This window comes from Crinia signifera, chromosome 7, assembly GCF_055691185.1.
Source record: "Crinia signifera chromosome 7, ASM5569118v1, whole genome shotgun sequence".
In the NCBI taxonomy this organism is placed as follows: Eukaryota; Metazoa; Chordata; class Amphibia; order Anura; family Myobatrachidae; genus Crinia; species Crinia signifera.
Window position 1 is genome coordinate 18,129,955 of NC_139223.1, and position 19,589 is coordinate 18,149,543.

The 19,589-nt window shown below is 46.2% G+C and overlaps 1 protein-coding gene, 1 long non-coding RNA gene and 3 other non-coding genes across 5 annotated transcripts in view; 4 read left to right on the forward strand and 1 right to left on the reverse strand.

Annotated features, from left to right (window-relative positions):
* The window catches only part of LOC146019885 (uncharacterized), a 134,486-nt gene extending 125,891 nt beyond the window's left edge, over positions 1-8,595 (reverse strand). The window contains exons 1-2 of the long non-coding RNA XR_014450677.1: positions 8,439-8,595; positions 3,988-4,164 (exon numbers count right to left, since the gene is read on the reverse strand). This is a non-coding gene — a long non-coding RNA (uncharacterized LOC146019885). The remainder of the gene's footprint in view (positions 1-3,987; positions 4,165-8,438) is intronic.
* Positions 8,596-8,605: 10 nt separating this feature from the next.
* NOP58 (NOP58 ribonucleoprotein) lies at positions 8,606-19,366 on the forward strand. Its single transcript, XM_083152520.1, has 15 exons — positions 8,606-8,765; positions 10,602-10,678; positions 12,596-12,648; positions 12,887-13,011; positions 13,119-13,255; positions 14,624-14,688; positions 14,788-14,922; positions 15,310-15,455; positions 16,422-16,548; positions 16,833-16,996; positions 17,113-17,247; positions 17,491-17,552; positions 17,695-17,852; positions 18,789-18,898; positions 19,011-19,366. The coding sequence occupies exons 1-15, from the start codon at positions 8,721-8,723 to the stop codon at positions 19,065-19,067; spliced, it is 1,596 nt and encodes a 531-aa protein (XP_083008646.1). The 5' UTR covers positions 8,606-8,720; the 3' UTR covers positions 19,068-19,366.
* LOC146025495 (small nucleolar RNA SNORD70) lies at positions 12,419-12,508 on the forward strand. Its single transcript, XR_014454157.1, has one exon. It is a non-coding gene; the product is annotated as a small nucleolar RNA SNORD70 (small nucleolar RNA).
* On the forward strand, positions 12,691-12,778 carry LOC146025493 (small nucleolar RNA SNORD70). Its single transcript, XR_014454156.1, has one exon. It is a non-coding gene; the product is annotated as a small nucleolar RNA SNORD70 (small nucleolar RNA).
* LOC146025502 (small nucleolar RNA SNORD11B) lies at positions 15,070-15,152 on the forward strand. Its single transcript, XR_014454164.1, has one exon. It is a non-coding gene; the product is annotated as a small nucleolar RNA SNORD11B (small nucleolar RNA).
* Positions 19,367-19,589: the final 223 nt, after the last annotated feature.

Here is a 19,589-nt window from a genome sequence, read left to right on the forward strand (position 1 = left end):
CCCACAATTGTTAACGCCACCCCACGATCAACGTGAACCCGAAGCGTGGCGAGCGGCGGCGGTACGCGTCCTACGACATTTTCCTACCCCTACTATCCACGTCGGCGTGGAGTTGAGAATAGAAAGTGTGGCGAGCGCAGCGAGCCACCGAGCCCGAAGCGTGGCGAGCGCAGCGAGCCCCGCGTGGGGACGCGGACAGCTGTGAAGCCCGCGTGCGCTCGCCACGCTTCGGGCTCGGTGGCTCGCTGCGCTCACCACACTTTCTATTCTCAACTCCACGCCGACGTGGATAGTGGGAATATGAAAAGGTCGTAGGACGCGTACCGTCCCCCCTCGCGGGCTCGCTGCGCTCGCCACGCTTCGGGTTCACGTTGATCGTGGGTTGGCGTTAACAATTGTGGGGGCCATTTCACACTTCAGGGTGCCTATTTGGCCTCTGTGGCCCATTTAACATTGTTTCCTATGAAAAAATCGGGTCAATTGAGGCATTGAACAGAAAAAACCGGGTCAATTGAGACATTTAACATTGTTCCCTATGGGAAATCGCGGGCATCGTGTCGGTCGCATCGCACCCGATTTTTTAGTGCATGCGATGCCCGCGATGGCCGCGATGGGCACCCTTCTAGGTAAAGAGTACCCTATTGTCAATACCAGAGTCTAGAATCCTTTTATATGGGCCACTGCCAGCTTGTTCCCAGGTTACTCCAAGGTCTTCTGGGTAATAACTGTCAACTTACAGTATAATGTATAATAGATACATACCTTCCAACTGTCCCATTTACAGCGGGAATGTCCCGGTTTTTGAGGATGTTCCCACATCCCCTCCTGCAGCCACCAGCTTGTCAGAGGGGAATAGACGCTGTGGGATAGCAGCGGCAAAATGGGGGTGTGGCGATTTGAAGGCTAAGCCCCCTCACCTTGAGGCCACACCCCCAAAATATCTGACATGATCAGCACTGGTGCGCCCCAGGGATGTGTCCTCTCCCCCCTGCTCTTCTCCCTCTACAGAATGAAAATTGAACATCCCACAAGAGCTGATGCTTATCTTCTACATGGCAATCATGGAATCCGTCCTATGCTCTCGATCACAATTTGGTATGGAGGGGCACATGAGTCTGACAAATGCAGACTGCAAAGGGTGGTGAGGACAGCAGAGAAGAGCATTGGGGCTGACCTTCCCGTTTTACAGGAACTGTACTCAGCTAGGATCAGGAAGCGCGCAGAGAATATTGCGGCAGGCAAGCTTCACCCTGGGCATAACCTATTTGACATTCTCCCATCAGGTAGATGCTTCAGGTCCATCCCTGCCAAGTCATCCAGAACCGCAAGAAGCTTCTTTCTGATAGCTATCCACCAATTAAACAATACACTACAATCTACTGCTAATCCCAATTCTCGATTCATCTAACTATGCTTACCGTAAATACATGATCTGACTGCAGTATATACGTGTCTAACTATGAGTACCGTTAAAATGTAAATTATCCACTGTATGTATGCGCAGCAGTTGTAATGTCACACCTTCCCTTGTGTTCCGTGGCTTGTAGCTGCACCGAAATCCACATAAAAATCCTCGTATACGCGAGTATACATGGACAATAAAGTTGATTTTGATTATTCTTCTAGAGGCCCATTTCCAGCAACCATCGCTCCAGTGTTCTAATGGTACATTGTCTTTTCTTATCGCGTTAGAAGTCTAATGGATGATACCCGGCATTGGACTGCGCATGTGCAAATCCCAGGATTCCATGAGAGAAATTGCCAAGAAACTGAACATTCCTACAACGGTGTGTACTGCTCCTTTCATAGAACAGCACAAACAGGCTCTAATCAGAGCAGAAAGAGAAGTGGGAGGCCCGATGCACTATTGGGCAAGAAGACAAGTACATTAGTGTCTCTAGTTTGAGAAAAAAACGCCAGTGTCTACAGTGAAGACTCCGAGATGCTGGCCTTCTAGGCAGAGTGACGAATAAAAAGCCATACAGTATCTGAGACTGGCCAATAAAAGCGAAAGCTTAATATGGGCAAAAGAACACAGACATTGGACAGAGGAGGATTGGAAGACAGTGTTGTGGACAAATTGAAGTCTGAGGTATTTGAATCACACAGAAGAACATTTGTGAGATGCAGAACAAGTAAAAAGATGCTGTAAGAGAGCCTTTGGGACTATGTAAAAACCGAACCCGGACTGCCGGACTGGACATCAAAATCTGCAGTCCGGAGCTTGTAATGTCCGGTCCGGGGGGTGTCCTGTCCTGGGGATGTCTTGTCCGGGGGAATGCCTGCGATAGCTATCACCAGGGACATGGGGAAGGGGACCGGACAAGCTCCGAACTGCAGATTTTGATGTCTGGTCCGGCGGTCCGAGGTCTTGTTTGTGTCTGGTTTTTACCTATACCCGATATTTTTGTGCATCTCTCATAGAGATGTTGACACTCTAAGGGTTAAGTCTGTGTTTGTTCACTGTATGTTGTTCCCTGATGACTGCCCATAGTCCCAAAACATGTTGGAATAAACTTATTTGTCTATACTCAAGTCCTGTGAGTGCGGCTTTCTACGTAATAATAATAATAATAATTTTATTTATATAGCGCTCTTTCTCCAATAGGACTCAAGGCGCTTAACAGATAGAATGAATGTAATACAGTACAGGAACAATAAAGTACAGAAAAGCTTTTCATAAACAATACTTAAGGGACTGAAGGAAACGCTTGAGTAAATAGGAAAGTCTTGAGTCTGTTTTTAAAGCATTCTAGAGTTGGGGTCTCTCGAACTGTGCGGGGAAGTGAGTTCCATAAAGTCGGAGCTGAATGGCTAAAAGCTCGACCCCCAGATGAATTACGGGAGATCCTAGGTACTGCTAAAAGTCCATCATCTACAGACCGCAGTAATCGGGTGGGACAGTATGGAATCAGAAGCTGCTTCAGGTACCTTGGGCCTTGGTCATGTAGGGCTTTGAAACTCAGTAGATTGATCTTGAAAATTATTCGCCATTTTATTGGCAGCCAGTGAAGGGAGTAGAGAATGGGAGTTATGTGGCCAGAACGGGGCTGGTTAGTTAACAGCCTGGCAGCTGTGTTTTGTACCAGCTGTAATTGGTGCAGTTCTTTTGCTGGTAGACCAAGGTAAAGGGCATTGCAGTAATCCAAACGAGATGATACAAATGCATGTATGACTTTTGGCAGATCTTCAGATGGGATTAAGTGTTTGATTCTGGCTATGTTCCTCAGATGAAAGAATGAGGATTTGATTGTGGCTGATATCTGATGTTTAAGTGTCAATCCACCATCTAGTACCACGCCAAGATTCCGCACATGATCAGAGTTTTGTAATTTTGTACCCCCAATTGTCAGTCCAGTTGGGTGGCTGTGCTGCAGTCTTGTCCTTTGATGTTGAGGTCCAATCATAAGGACCTCTGTTTTATCAGGATTCAGTCTCAGCCAACTGGCGCTCATCCATTCCTGGAGCTCAGCAAGACAGCCATTTAGGGTTGCTATTGGGTTTTCAGTGCCCGGAGCAAAGGACAAGTACAGCTGTGTGTCATCTGCATAGCAGTGGTAGACAAGGCTATGGCGCCTAATTATTTCACCCAGTGGCAGCATGTACACTGCAAAAAGCATGGGGGATAATATAGAACCTTGTGGGACACCGCATGGCAATGGCACAGATGCAGATGAGTATACTCCAGATGAAACTCTCTGTGACCTGCCAGCGAGAAATTATTTAAACCAGCTTAGTACTGTGCCATCCAGGCCACAGAAATTTTTTAGGCGTACTTCTATTTAGAATCAATTACTCCTAAGAGGGTACCAGAGCATTCCACCATTTACTATTGACGAGAGCCGGGTGAAAGATATATATATACAGTATATATACAGTTTGGCAGTGGCATTTGGAAATTAGTTAGCTATAAGCGGGTTAATATAATCAAACATTTTTGAATTTATTAATTCGTCATCAGGATAACAAGTAAGAAATGACACATACCTTTTAAAGGCTGCTTCCCCACATGCACCAGAACATTGCTTCCAACCTAGTCTGTGCGCACTAGCTTGTGACGTCATGCACCCGTGCTGGTTGCCATGGATACCCGGCCACAACGCCAAGATCTCCACAGCTTCCAGATGGACCCTGCCTATTCAGGACGGACGTCCACGCCGGTTGCTATGGTGAAAATAAACAAACATACCATCACCAACAAAACAATACAATCAATAAAAGCAAATAAAATCAATACCAAGGCTGAAATCAATAATTAAAATAATGATCAATTTCTAAATACTAGATAACCTCATAATAATCACATAATGTACTCATATACAACCAAGGGATCATAGACCTTGCTGTGAATTCACTCTTTGTCATATCCCAAGGGTATAGTAGGAGATAATAGAAAAATAGAAAAAAATTCTCTAAACACAAAAGTACAAACATAATACATTATTTGTCAATATTGGTAGATAGTAGCGCTCAACCTGGGTGGTGGCAGCTTGGTCGAGTTGTCCAGGCTCAAAGGGGTGCAGATAAATAGATAGATAATGACCAGCACACTAGCTCTATAACTGTGGCCCCAAATAAGTGGGATGGTGTGTTATGTCAGCGGTAAGAAAGATGCAGATATGAGTGGGTGAAGCACAGAGAATTTATTGGTATTGGACACAGTGTATAGGTATAAACTGCTCTGCAACCAAAATATTCTGACAGTGCTGGTGCTGTGGGGGAAGTGAGGGGAGAGTACCGCTGCACTGTGTGTCTGCGGTCTGGTATGACTCTCCCTCCGGTGTGATATTGGGAGACAGGTGGGGGATGATGGGGTCTCCAGGTATCCAGTGGGAGTGGGCTTGCACTGAGTCCAGTCCACCGGGCTAGGTGTTCTGTGCAGCGGTGAATATTGGGGGGGGGGGGGATTGGCAGTCCGGGGTTGGTGGGTGGGAAACAAAGTTACTTGATACCGTTGGTGCTCCAATAGTGTCACCAGGGGCTGGCGTCCCTGCACCACTGGTGGTGCACCAGCACGTACCTGGCTCCTGCTCCTTACTCCGACCGTCCCTCGCTGTCAGTGGAAACTTGTCTGGCATTTGCAGAGCCCTGTAGCACGCCGTTGGTGATCCGCGCCGCTGCTACACTGACAGATGCGACTTCCGGGATCCTTGACAAAGGCCCCCAGTGGGCAGAAACGCGTTGGAACACACCAGACCACTACAGTCTCCTCCCCACACTAGGGAGTTGAGCGCACGCCACTCCACTGACTTTGCGCTTCCGGCAGATGCACATAGCCTGAACCCGGAAGTCGCATCTGTCAGTGTAGCAGCGGCGTGTATCACCAACGGCGTGCTGCAGGGCTCTGCAGTCGCCAGACAAGTTTCCACTGACAGCGAGGGACGGTCGGAGTAAGGAGCAGGAGCCAGGTACGTGCCAGTGCACCACCAGTGGTGCAGGGACGCCAGCCCCTGGTGACACTATTGGAGCACCAACGGTATCAAGTAACTTTGTTTCCCACCCACCAACCCCGGACTGCCAATCCCCCCCCCCAATATTCACCGCTGCACAGAACACCTAGCCCGGTGGACTGGACTCAGTGCAAGCCCACCCCCACTGGATACCTGGAGACCCCATCATCCCCCACCTGTCTCCCAGTATCACACCGGAGGGAGAGTCATACCAGACCGCAGACACACAGTGCAGCGGTACTCTCCCCTCACTTCCCCCACAGCACCAGCACTGTCAGAATATTTTGGTTGCAGAGCAGTTTATACCTATACACTGTGTCCAATACCAATAAATTCTCTGTGCTTCACCCACTCATATCTGCATCTTTCTTACCGCTGACATAACACACCATCCCACTTATTTGGGGCCACAGTTATAGAGCTAGTGTGCTGGTCATTATCTATCTATTTATAATACATTATTTACAAGAAACAATGTAGACCGGCAGACTTGTTCAGTCCCAGTGGTGCGAGGGTGCCAAGTCTGTTGATCCATCTTGCCTCACTTCTCAATAGGCGAAGAGATCAGTCACCCACCCTTGCGTAACTTCCAGGGTTCGTGATCGATAATAGTATAGTGCAGTGACACTAAATTATGACCAGCTGTGACGAAGTGACTCGTCACTTTGACCAGTAATTAAAGCAGAACAGATCGGTGATTTATGTAGCGCCATCCACTCTCTAAGAGTATGATCGGATTTCCCTATATAACACAGCCCACAAGTGCAAGTAATCAAATACACTATAAACTTTGTTGTACATGTCACACTGTGTTTTATCTCCATGCACTTAGCGGTATGGGGATGCGCAAAGGAACTGCCCGTAACCACAGCACGACATACAACACAACCCTTCCTAAGACTCAACAAAGCAACTGAGCACATGCCGGTGATCAAGGAATCCTTTGAACGCCAACCTCGAGTGAAACATGGCATAATGCGGATGTCACATAGATTAGGGCAGGGGTGGCCAAACCGGTCCTTGAGATCTACCAACGGTCCACTTTTTCCAGGTTAACTAGCTGGTGCACAGCTGCAGTCATTACTAACAGTCACATTTTAAAACCAGCTGCATTCATTCCTACTTCCTAGATCCACAGGTTGCCTGGAAAACATGCACCGTTGCTAGATCTTGAGGACAGGTTTGGCCACCCCTGGATTAGGGTCTAGATCAGTACTTACAATGGGCCACAATTTCTTGGCATTGTCCACAATGCCCCAACGTTCAACATTATAGTGGTTAATTCAGGGGATACACTTAGTTGACTTGTTACCCTTCCGTTGCTTCAGCAAGCCACTATGTGACTGGGACAAAGCTTTTGATTTTGCCTGTTGTAGCTGACTCAAATTATAGACCCTCTTTAAAAAGTCACTGATCAATCTATTAATTTGTTCTTCTGCCTGTGCAGAATTAGAACAAATCCGCATGACCCTAATGAACTGGGAATAAGGCAATGAGAATTTTGTGCTTTTGGGGTGAACACTTGTAGCAGGAAGGACCGTGTTATGGTCAGTGGGCTTTTCAAATAGGGCAGTACTCAATATGACATCAGATAGGGATCCCTGCTGTACATCGAGATAACTAATCGTGTGTAACCCATATTGCATGTCAATTTAACAGGATGTTCTGAATCATTATGAGCTTTATTCTAGTGCAGACTTCCCTCATCAACACTTCTTCTTTAATCAGATCCTCAAGAGACTCCAGATTACAAACAGGTCATCAATATTCCTGACATACAGCCTGTTATATGGAGGAAAAGATGCATTATTGAGTAAAATTTCCTGTTCGACCATGTACATATAGGCCAGTGGTAGCCAACCCTAGCCCTCGAGAGCTACCAACAGTTCACATTTTCCAGACAACATAGCTGCTGCACAGCTGCACTCATTAATCACTGACATATTTTAAAAGATACACAGATGGAGCTAATTAGCTCACTTGTGATTCTGTGAGGAGACCTGCAAAACATGCACTGTTGGTAGCTCTCGAGGACTAGGGTTGGCTACCCCAGATATAGGCATTGGCGTAGGATGGGGCCACATTGGATCCCATCGCACAACCAGATGTTTGTAGATAGAACGTACTGTCGAACAGGAAGTAAGTTAGGATCATCTCCCACAGATCAATCAATAAATCAATATCACCATAATGTGGGTTACCAACTACCAATTTACTGATAGCCGGTAAACCCTGATCGTTAGGTATGACGGTGTCCAGGCTTGATATTTCCACACTGCACAGGATGGAATCTTTAGGGACCAAACCAATTTGTACAATTTTAAGAGAAAAGCCGCTGTATCCAACAAGTGTTCTGGATGGGTCACAATACAAGACTGTAATACAGCATCCAAGTAAGTTGAGACACAATGGAATAAACTTCCTCAATGCAATTATGGGGCATCTGGGTGGATTAATGAGGGACTTGTGGATTTTTGGTAAAGAATACAGTACGGGAACTATCAGGTGCTCATTAATTTCGGCTTCCTTAAGATCTTAAGGTACTTCCTCATCTTTTCGGCCTCAGCTACTCCTGTTATGTTAGCCGCTACTTAACCGATACGTAAGGATTTTCGGCGAGGAAGTACCCCACCCTCCTGTGTCCATGCCACCATGTATTCCCTTTAGTAAAGTTGCGACGACCGAAGCGGAGCGGAAGTAGCCGTGCCTGAAGCGTGGCGAGCTAATCGAGGCCACGAGGGGACAATGGTTCTATGTAAGTTCTGTAGCGTAAGCGGTGGCCGCAAAGATGAGGAAGTACGATTCATAAAATAGGTTTTGATGCAGTACAGTGGAATCCCCGCACATTCCATTTGAAATCACATCCACATTGTATTTTTGCATGTTTGTTTTTTACTCTGTATGTGTGTTTTTTAACATATTTTACAGTTTTTTTGTCAGTATTATAAATAAAGGTTATATTTTATAATTATTTTTGGTGCACCACACCTCGACAAGTCATTTCCATAGAAACTGTACCAACGTAATGCTGCCGGTCAAGAAGTGATGTAGCGCGGGCAGAAGTATAGAGGACCGGAAGTGGTGTAGTGTGGGCGGAAGTATAGAGGACGGGAAATGGTGTAGTGTGGGCGGAAGTATAGAGGACAGGAAGTGGTGTAGTGTGACGTAGTGGTGGGCGGTATTGCCGCGACTCCGCGATCTCAGTGAGAGCCGGAGTAGCACGTGTGTGTGCGGCCTCCTGTTCCCTCAGAGCTCGGTGCCGCCGCCATCATGCTGGTGCTGTTTGAGACCGCGGCGGGATACGCCATATTCAAGGTAAGGTAACCGCGTAGTGAGGGCAGAGCTGTGACGGGCAGTGCGGGGATCGGGGCCTGGTGGGGATCATACTCGCCGTGCCACGTGTGGAGGGGACATGTGCTCACTACACCGCCTGATCGGGATCATACCATGCCACATGTGCTCAATGTAGTACCTGATGGGGATCATACTATGCCACATGTGCTCACTACACCGCCTGATCGGGATCATACCATGCCACATGTGCTCACTACACCGCCTGATCGGGATCATACCATGCCACATGTGCTCAATGTAGTACCTGATGGGGATCATACTATGCCACGTGCTCACTACACCGCCTGATCGGGATCATACCATGCCACATGTGCTCAATGTAGTACCTGATGGGGATCATACTATGCCACATGTGCTCACTACACCGCCTGATCGGGATCATACCATGCCACATGTGCTCACTACACCGCCTGATCGGGATCATACCATGCCGCATGTGCTCCCTACACCGCCTGATCGGGATCATACCATGCCACATGTGCTCACTACACCGCCTGATCGGGATCATACCATGCCGCATGTGCTCAATGCTTCACCTGATAGGAGTCACACAATTCCTGCATGTGCTCACTACACCGCCTGATGGGGGTCATACATGCCACATGTGCTCACTACACCGCCTGATGGGGGTCATACATGCCACATGTGCTCACTACACCGCCTGATGGGGGTCATACATGCCACATGTGCTCACTACACCGCCTGATGGGGGTCATACATGCCACATGTGCTCACTACACTGCCTGATGGGGGTCATACCATGCCATATATGCTAAATGCATTACCTGATGGGAGTCACACAATTCCTGCATGTGCTCACTACAACGCCTGATGGGGGTCATACCATGCCATATGTGCTCAATGCATTACCTGATGGGGGTCATACATGCCACATGTGTTCACTACACCCCCTGATGGTGGTCATACATGCCACATGTGCTCACTACACCCCCTGATGGGGTCATACATGCCACATGTGCTCACTACAACGCCTGATGGGGATTATACCATGCCATAGGTTATGTTGCGCTTTACTATTGGAATTAGGGATAAAACTGGATAGTTACAGTCAAATGGTAGGAGGCCCTGCTCACAAGCTTACAATCTATAGGGAAAAGACATTAATACATAAGTATATGTGTTCTGTATTGCATAATGGTTCACATGCTTGCAAATGGTGGGATGAATGATGCGGTGACCCAGCAAAGTAACCCAGGGGTCAGGAGGAAAATAAGGGAGCAGATCAGTGAGCATGTTTGTACAGTGGGCATGTAATTGGATGGGAAAGGTTTATGAAGGCGATGTGGGCGGTTCTGGACTAGAATAGGCTGCCTGAAGAGGTGAGTTTTCAGGGAACGATAAAAGGCTTGGAGACTGGAAAAGTCTTATTGGGATATATTCAATGGGGGGGGGCCGATAATAGCTTGTCAGTATTCAACTCATCACCTGCACTCGCTGTTTCCATGCCGCCTGTTCCGAGGTGGAAACGGCGAGGCTTGCTACTGTAAGCAGATGACAGCGAGGGTTTCCCCAGAACATACTGTAGAACTCCCATTGGGAGTTTGGAAGGGGATTTCAGAGTGGTGCAGCCCGAAGAAAGTCTTGCAATTGGGAATGGGAGCGAGTAATGAGTGTGGATGAAAGACGTAGATCTTGTGATGAGCGGGGAGGTCGGTTAGGGAGGTGTGAGAGAAGAGCTGTACATTGGTGTAGTTTGGTTTATGGCCTTGTGTGTAAAGTGTTTTGGCTGTTCTTACATCTGTATATTGTGACTCATATGATGTCTCTTACCCACAGGTGCTGAATGAGAGCAAACTGCAGGAAGTAGACAGTATATGGAAAGAATTTGAGACACCAGAGCAGGCAAATAAAGTGTAAGTTCTGCTGTCCCTGTGTATGGTGTTATTGCTATCGCTTATTAATAATAATCGCTCTGCAATACATAGCCCTTTCCTTACATGTAGCTACAATGTACTAATGACTGTTGCCAGTGCGTAACCTATAGAATTCAGCTGCGCTGTAATCATTACGCCTGTTACAGATATGGGGGGGGGCAATTAATGTGTTATGCAATGTTGTGTAATATGTGCTGCTGATCATATTTGCCTGGGGTGTTGCTTTCTGCTGTCATGCTTCTAGCACAGTGTTGTCTGTATTTTAGCACTGATCTGAAGACAAGGCCAGTGCTAGAGCGACACCTCAGGCAGGGTAGGGGAACTACAGGTTTTGAAAGATGCAGAGTGCTAAAATAAACACTACTAGTGGTTATGTATAGGACTGCGGATGGGAAAGCCTGCTGTCACCGACTAGTCCGATCGGTTATGTCTGGGGGCGTCTGCACTGTCACTATCGCCTGTTTTCCCAGAAAGGGCCAAACAGCGCAATCTGATCCTGCTTACCATCCGTGTGCACGGCAGAGGGACGCTGATCCCTGTACCAGGGCCAAAGGCAGGATAACACTCTGCAGCCCTCGTTAGGTGCAGTCATAGCTCATTTCTATGTGACACATTAGGGTAAATTGTAACATTGAACAGAGATGGGGTTGGAGATCCGCACAGACTAAAAATTTGTGTATACTTGAGGAACCAACTTGAAAAACTACACTTACTGATAAATTCTGGTAGTTAAAGGGGTTGGTGGTGCGCCCAGCGTTTAGATATCAATGATTGGACACTGGGTTTTTATTTGTCAGGAAAAGGGATCCGACAAAAAAAGAAAGAAAAACGCTTTTTGGGCGCACTCTTTTATAATGATTATATTAGATAATTAATACATAACTTTTATTTTAGACTTACTTTAAAATAGGGTGGCACGGGGGATTAATTGGAAATATTGAAAGTATTAAAATGTAGTGTGATCCTTGTACTAATGTAGTTCAAGGAAAATTCGCAGATTGGTCACACCTTTAGTATGTCATTTAAGCACTGTTTTTATCAGAGGTACAATTACCAATGATAGTAGGCAGTGAAATGATTAAGTTCTCATCTCATATGCAATAATTAATGCTTAATAGCGTTAGATAATATACCTAAATGATAGTATGAGGAGAGAAAAGAAGTTACACAGCCTCAAAAATGTACAATCTATTTGTAATAAACACTCACTCCGGCAGTCATTGTTGCAGGTATTTTATTAGGGGTAAGGGCCGCCGTATCACATATCAAATAAAATACCTGCAACAATGACTGCCGGAGTGAGTGTTTATTACAAATAGATGTACATTTTTGAGGCTGTGTAACTTCTTTTCTCTCCTCATACTATCATTTAGGTATATTATCTAACGCTATTAAGCATTAATTATTGCATATGAGATGAGAACTTAATCATTTCACTGCCTACTATCATTGGTAATTGTACCTCTGATAAAAACAGTGCTTAAATGACATACTAAAGGTGTGACCAATCTGCGAATTTTCCTTGAACTACATTAGTACAAGGATCACACTACATTTTAATACTTTCAATATTTCCAATTAATCCCCCGTGCCACCCTATTTTAAAGTAAGTCTAAAATAAAAGTTATGTATTAATTATCTAATATAATCATTATAAAAGAGTGCGCCCAAAAAGCGTTTTTCTTTCTTTTTTTGTCGGATCCCTTTTCCTGATAAATTGTAACATTGCCAATGATGGATCCATAGATTAACTGATCAATCTGTGATGTCATTCAACAGTTTCGTCACTACCACTGAGGCAAAAATCACCAGCTGCGTTGTAGCGTCTCGCGGCCAGCGTGTGGCGTATTAATACAGTACAGGCTATAACAGATTTGTATATATTTTTTTTTCTAGTGTAAAGTTGAAACACTTTGAGAAGTTTCAGGACACAACGGAAGCATTAGCCGGTAAGTTTATATTGAGCGTTTAAGGCGTAGTATATTGTGGGATTGTCCGCTGCCAATGATGGATTTGTTTAAGCTGAAACAAAATGATTTTTACAAAACATTTCGTCACTACCACTGAGGCAGCCGGTTCCATGTTGCGATGGTGTACCACTAGATGAATTGCGCATTTCCTGTTGGCAATGTGACATATTACGTTTTTGTTATTTATACATTGTAATCTCTGCTTCTGTTTGCGCAGCGGCCACCGCACTGGTGGAGGGCAAGATCAGCAAAAACCTGAAGAAGGTCCTAAGAAAAATCGCAGCCAAGGAAGCGCACGAGCAGTTGGCGATTTCCGATGCCAAACTTGGAGGTGTCATTAAGGTATTAATATGGCGGTCTGGTGGGTGTCGTGTGACGAATGCCCCCTGGCTCGGGTCAGGGTGGGCTTGTTCCACAACCGTTGTCACACTATTGTCTCTCATCCTCAGGATAAAACCAATATCAGCTGCGTGCACAGTGCCATGGTGACGGAGCTAATGCGCGGTATCCGCAATCAGATAGACGGCCTCATCACGGGACTGTCAACCCGGGAAATGGCTGCCATGTCGCTTGGGTTGGCCCACAGGTGAGTAATGGGTTTAGTCTCGGATACAGCTGTGGACGCACATATACACTGTTAATGAGCGGCAGATGTATTAAACCCGGTGGATTGATAAATTAGGTGATAACGCATCAGCTGTGTTTAAAAAAATGACAGTTGTTAGTTTATTGGCTGCTGCGTTATCACCTTCTACTTTATCACTTCCCCAGGCTTAATACATCTGCTTCTGAGGGGTGGATGTATGAAGCAGTGATAAAGTACCTGGTACTTATCACTGGGCAATCAGCTCCATTAAGACTGTTACGTTACAGGCTGGGTTTGCAAAGGGACAGTTAAAAGCTGATTGGCCAGGCACTTTATCACTTCTCCCTTATCACTGCTTCATACTTCTACCCCTGAGGGCTGAGAATACAGCCAGATACAATCAGTAGGTGAGAACTTTGGGCATTTCCTGTATGAAACCCATTTGTAGTCTGTTGTAGATGATGGTGGCTTAGTTCAGCTGCATTTCAATTATTTTATTAAACTTTCACCACTACCACACAGGCAAAGAATGTTTTATGTTGAGCAAATTTGTTGACATTTAATTCTGTAAATGCAGAAATTAAAAGTATGAAGCTGATTTCAACATAGCATTATATTTTGAATGGCAAGGTTACAGAAGACTCTGCACTTAGTTTTCACTGCTACTTGGCGGAGGACATGTCTGTAACTTTCAGTATTGTCCTTATTCAGTGGCCAATAGGGTGCAGGTATCTTAAAGGAGAGCGTGTGCTGGTGGTATCCTACAAAAATGCACCCAAAACTGGAAAAACGCCAGCCTTGTGGGGGTGGCATCCTTTGATTATCGAGGCTATGACAATGCCCAACAGCGCAGCAGATTCCGTTGTGCTTTACAATTGTAGACAGTGATAAAACAAACTGTGTAACAACAGACAGACTTGGAGGTAGGAGAGCCCTGCTGCAAGCTTACAATCTATAGGGACATAGGAGGGAAACACAAGGACAGGCACCAGTAATAGCATAGCAGTCCCACCAAGTTACAGGTCCAGAAGGGAAGCTATATAATACAGAAGTGCCTCGGAGGGTTATGAGTGTAGAACTTAAATGATAGGCTTGCCTGAGGAGGTGAGTTTTCAGGAAACGCTTGAAGGTTTCGAGGCTAGTGGAGAGTCTTATTGTGTGTGGAAGGGCATTCCATAGGATGGGAGCAGCCCGATGAAAGTCCTGTAATAGTGAATGGGAGCTAGTGATCCGTGCAGAAGAGACGCAGATCTTGTGCAGAGCGGAGTGGCCGAGATGGGAGATATTCTGTGATGCAATAGAGCATTTTGTATTGGCTGATGGTCATAACATGTGTTACTTACTCTGGTCTATGTACGTTTCTTACAGCCTCTCTCGCTACAAACTGAAGTTCAGCCCCGACAAAGTGGACACAATGATTGTGCAAGCTATATGTAAGTATCCCATCACAGTGTACTTATGGTATGTTACATATATAAGAACTTCCAGTGGAGCGTGGAAAGTAATTGCCTGACTCCTCTTCTCCCCGCCAGCCCTCCTTGATGACCTGGATAAGGAGCTGAATAATTATATCATGCGGTGCCGGGAGTGGTACGGATGGCATTTCCCCGAGCTGGGCAAAATTATTACGGATAACTTGGCGTTCTGCAAGTGCGTGCGTGCTGTGGGTAAGTGCCGGGAAAGGCAGCGCGTTCCGCCGTAGTAGTTTGTGCTGTAGGAATGCAGCCTAGATGAAGGAGGCATTTCAGGGGTCCGTGTATATCCCATTGATAACTATTGCTGGGCCCGAAGCAGTAGAAGCCAGTAACGGAGCACCTGGTCTGTGATGATGACTTACCTCTAATTGCCTGATCTTTCCATGAGGGCAATTTCAGTCACTACCTCATCTGAGACCAGATATGCTGCAGAATAATCCGCTAGTTCATCTCATTACTGGGGTTCTCCTTAGTTCTTCCCTCAGTAACTGGCTGTTCCTAATCCTGGAAGCTGGTATTTCTAAGCTCTTCGCTTATTCCCCATATATCGCCTTTTACAAAGGTTTCCTCTTCCGGTAGGTGACCGAATTAACTTCTCCTCGTTTGATCTATCGAAGTTCCTCCCAGAGGAGGTGGAGGCTGAGGTGAAAGCTGCTGCAGAGATTTCAATGGGTACAGAGGTGTCTGAGGAGGACATAAGTAACATCCTGCACCTGTGCGACCAGGTAAGTGTCCGGCTCTCTTATCCACCAGTAACTGGATGCACTTCATGCTGAATACCTGGGGGATGTAATGTCTGGTTGCTGCTGTATGTGCCTTAGCTTGGAGGCCTTGGGGTCTGTCCTGTGCTGGACTCGTCCCGAACGCGCTGACCGCCGATTTCTCAGATATACTTACTCCGTCTTATGCAGTGCAATGAGCATCCCTTATTGAATGGACTGCTAGCTATTAATAATCCAATTGCTTTAATCATTGGGACATTATAAAACCGTGATGGCTAACCTTGACACTCCAGCTGCTGTTGAACTACATATCCCAGCATGCCCTGCATCAGTTTTAGCATGGCCAAATAGTAAAACTGTAGCAGGGCATGCTGGGATGTGTAGTTCAACAGCTGGAGTGTCAAGGTTAGCCATCACTGTTAGAAAAGGTAGAATCCGTCCCCAGGGTTTAGATGAAGTCTCTGCAATATGCTGCAATTCTCTCCTTATTGTTGGCGGTGCATCTATAATTCACCTTAAGTGGCAGCTGATTTGTGGGAAACCAACGCATTATATTGAATGTTTTTGCAAAGTCTGCAGAGAGCAATATTTATCCCTACCAGTTCTTAATGCAGTTGATGGCAAAAAGACCTAGCCTTGCAAATGGCTCTGGACACAACTATATGTGGGTCTCTGCCAGCAGCTGCTCTAGAACCGCTACAACATGAAGCCTTGTGCTTGGCATGATCAGATAATCCGTCTGTGCGATGGTGAGAGATCCAAGCACAAACGATCACACCTGTAGAGTGCGCTGGGAGTTCTGTAATGTCCAACAGAGCGATAATTAGTCCCACACTGCAATTATCAGCCCAATCAACCGACAGTTGCTTAGTCCTGTTACTGCAGTGTATTTAGCTGGGGTAACATGCCTTTTGAGTGTGGAACCTTAAATGTAGTTTCTAGAATCGGTTTCTTTGTGTCTGGTTGCAGGTGATTGAGATCTCTGAATACAGGGCACAGCTGTACGATTACCTGAAGAACAGAATGATGGCCATCGCCCCAAACCTTACTATCCTGGTGGGGGAGCTGGTTGGTGCCCGACTCATTGCCCATGCAGGTACGTTTCTGCAGTTCCATGTTCTCTGTACTAGCCTGACTTGCCTTGATGGCAGATGGTCACTACCTCATTGAGAGAACCTATTTCTTTATATAATGTTCCGTGAGATATATCTGGAGCTTTCACTTTGGCATATAAAAGAACATTGACAACTGAATGCATTTTCTCCCTGAATCCCTGGTTATAAGCTCGGTTCTCCTCCTCAGCACGTTCCATTTGATACCTGTTAGGTTTATTCTGTCTTGGGGGCTCGTCCAGTATTGATCATGTCCGTTTTCTCCCAGGATCCCTTCTGAACTTGGCAAAGCACCCGGCATCCACTGTGCAGATCTTGGGGGCAGAAAAGGCCTTGTTCAGAGCACTGAAGACAAAGCGGGATACTCCGAAATACGGTCTCATTTATCATGCTTCCCTGGTTGGTCAGACTACGCCGAAAAATAAGGGCAAGGTGAGTCTGCTGCTTACGTGCATTGTCATCTCCTTGTACCATCAGCATTGCGTTGTCGTTTTGCAGTACTTTACGTTATTCTGTTTTCATATTCGGAATTGTTTTCCTTCTCTCAGATTTCTCGTATGCTGGCTGCTAAGGCGGCGCTCGCCATTCGATATGATGCCCTTGGCGAGGACACAAATGCAGAACTTGGAGTGGAGACCAGAGCCAAGCTGGAGCTGCGTCTACGACATCTGGAGGAGAAAGGGGTATGTACACGAGCCCCTATAATATCCTAGGCACGTGGTCAGTGATGATGACTTCTGTCTATTGCCTGATATTTCTATGAGGGCAATATCAGTCACTACCTCATCTGAGACGCACGACATCCGCTACAGAGCGGAGTGTGGTGAACAGCGCCTATGTCACTGTCACTCTGCCTCTCTGGTCCTGGGTCTATCAGGGCTACACTGTCCCCTGGTCTTATGCTGACCGCTTCCTCCTCTCCCTAGATGAAGAGAATCAGCGGCACCGGGAAAGCACTCGCCAGAGCGGACAAATATCAACATAAGAGGTAATTTCTAGCTTTTATTTTCCAGATGCTGGAGTCTATAAATGTACAAATAACTCTTCTTTCCAGTTGGTTTCCCCCAGGATCTTCCGTCGGGTATGGAACGCTCTGTAGTAATCCAGTCTTCTGCTGTCTTTGCTTTTAGTGAGGTCAGAACGTACGACCCCTCCGGAGACTCCACGCTGCCGGCTGTTCCCAAGAAGCGGAAGTTTGAAGAAGTGGAACAGGAGGAAGAGAAACCGCCTGAGGTCAAAAGCAAAAAAGCTAAAAAGCACAAAATAAAAGAGGTCCCAGAAGTAAAAGGTGCGTCCTGTATAGAACAGATCACATTGGATGGTTCCGTGGCAGCAGTATGTGTGTGTGACACACAGAGGGGTAATATCCCTTTTTAGAATTGCTTAATGTCGCAGTGTGAAGTATAGACCCATGTCCAGGATACATAGAGATGTGAGTATGCCGGCAGTCAGAATACAGACGCTGGCATTCCAAAGGGAGGGAGTACAGACGGGGGTTAGGTAAGGATAGTTACCCTGCCTGTAACTCCCTCTCCTGCCGCCACATTCATGTTATCATCATTCACCTCCGGGATCAGACCCTGGTGACTAGCAGGTCTTATTTATGCCGTTCTCTCCTGCCTAAGCTACTGTAACATCTTACTGTCCGGTCTACCCTGCCACCTCTTCTACATCTCTCTACAAGGCTGCTGCTCACGTCTTTCCAAATTCTACTTTGATTTCTCCTTAAACTCCCTTACCGTCAACGGTACAGAACACAGTATAGGCTCCTCCTCCTAATATTCATATCTGAGTGCATCTCAGTACACGTCCAATCATATGGACGTCTGCCATTGAAATGTGTCCTAAAAATGCATCAGTTAAAGCCCCAGTGTCCCCTTAAGTCATATCTCGCATGCGCTGTATGTCCTCTATTATCTCTTCAATTCAACTTCCAGTTTTATCTCACAGCCCCTTAGAACGTAAGCTCTGCGGAGCAGGATAGTCTAGGTTTGCACCGCACTCTTCTTGCCTTTGGCGCACGCCGTCAGCGATTCTGGTCCTTTCTGTCTTTCCCAGGCACAAGATCATTAAATGATTCTGCTAATCTCATGCAATCACTTCATTTTTGCCTCGTTGAATGCAGAGTCTATTGCGGTTCTCCACCTACCGTATACCGCTAAACGCACCATAGGAATAAATCTCACATTTTAGATCATGCTCTGACATTTGTATTTCTTTGCAGAAGAAGAGCCAGAAGAATTTGAGGAACCACCAAAGAAGAAAAAGAAAAAGATTAAAGTAGAACCGCCGGAGCCACAAGAGGAAGAGCCTTCAACCAGCACAGCGGATGAGGTCAGTCGCATATAAATCTTGACCCCACCCCCTCTGTCCGTTAGTTATTTCCGAGCTGTACGCAGCTGGCTTCTGTGCACTCAGGTTCCTAATGTCTGTTCTCTTCTCACAGCCGGCCAAGAAAAAGAAGAAGAAAAAGAAAATTAAGCAGGAGGAAGAAGAGGACTGAGGACGCCGGGGACTCTTTCCTTTATGAACTGTGACCCTGATACGTTAGGGCAAGGATTTTGCAACACTTTCCCAAACGTGCGGGAAGGTGCCTAATAGGTTTATGACGTTCGATCATCTGTACAGAGCGGAAAGTTCCCGTTATTTTTTTTTTATATATATATACATTGATTTTGGTAATGAGCCAATGACGCCGGCTATGTAAGATGGACTCAGCCGCTGACTGTGTATACATAGGTTATGTATATGATTATGGTCCGTATACTTTCCTATCCAACAATACACTGCTCGAACCACTGATATTCTGGTCTCCTTCATTCGCAGGTTGCATTTGTGGGTTAGGTTTGTGGACGGCTTTTGGAGAGGTACAGGTTCTTGCCCTCTCGGTAGCACTCTATGTTCAGTGCATTATCTGGAGCGAGTGATGTTTGTGCTGCAGGAGATGCAGGTTCTGACTGAGTCCTCTGTGTAGATCACAGCCTAGCGGGTCCTTTCTCGCTTGTATCGTATGTACTGGCCATCC

Coding starts and splice junctions, on each gene's coding strand:
- NOP58 (XM_083152520.1), top strand. CDS start 8,721: ATGCTGGTGCTGTTTGAGACCGCGGCGGGATACGCCATATTCAAG. Junction 8,766..10,601: donor CGGGATACGCCATATTCAAG/GTAAGGTAACCG, acceptor TCTTACCCACAG/GTGCTGAATGAGAGCAAACT. Junction 13,012..13,118: donor AACTTGGAGGTGTCATTAAG/GTATTAATATGG, acceptor TCTCATCCTCAG/GATAAAACCAATATCAGCTG.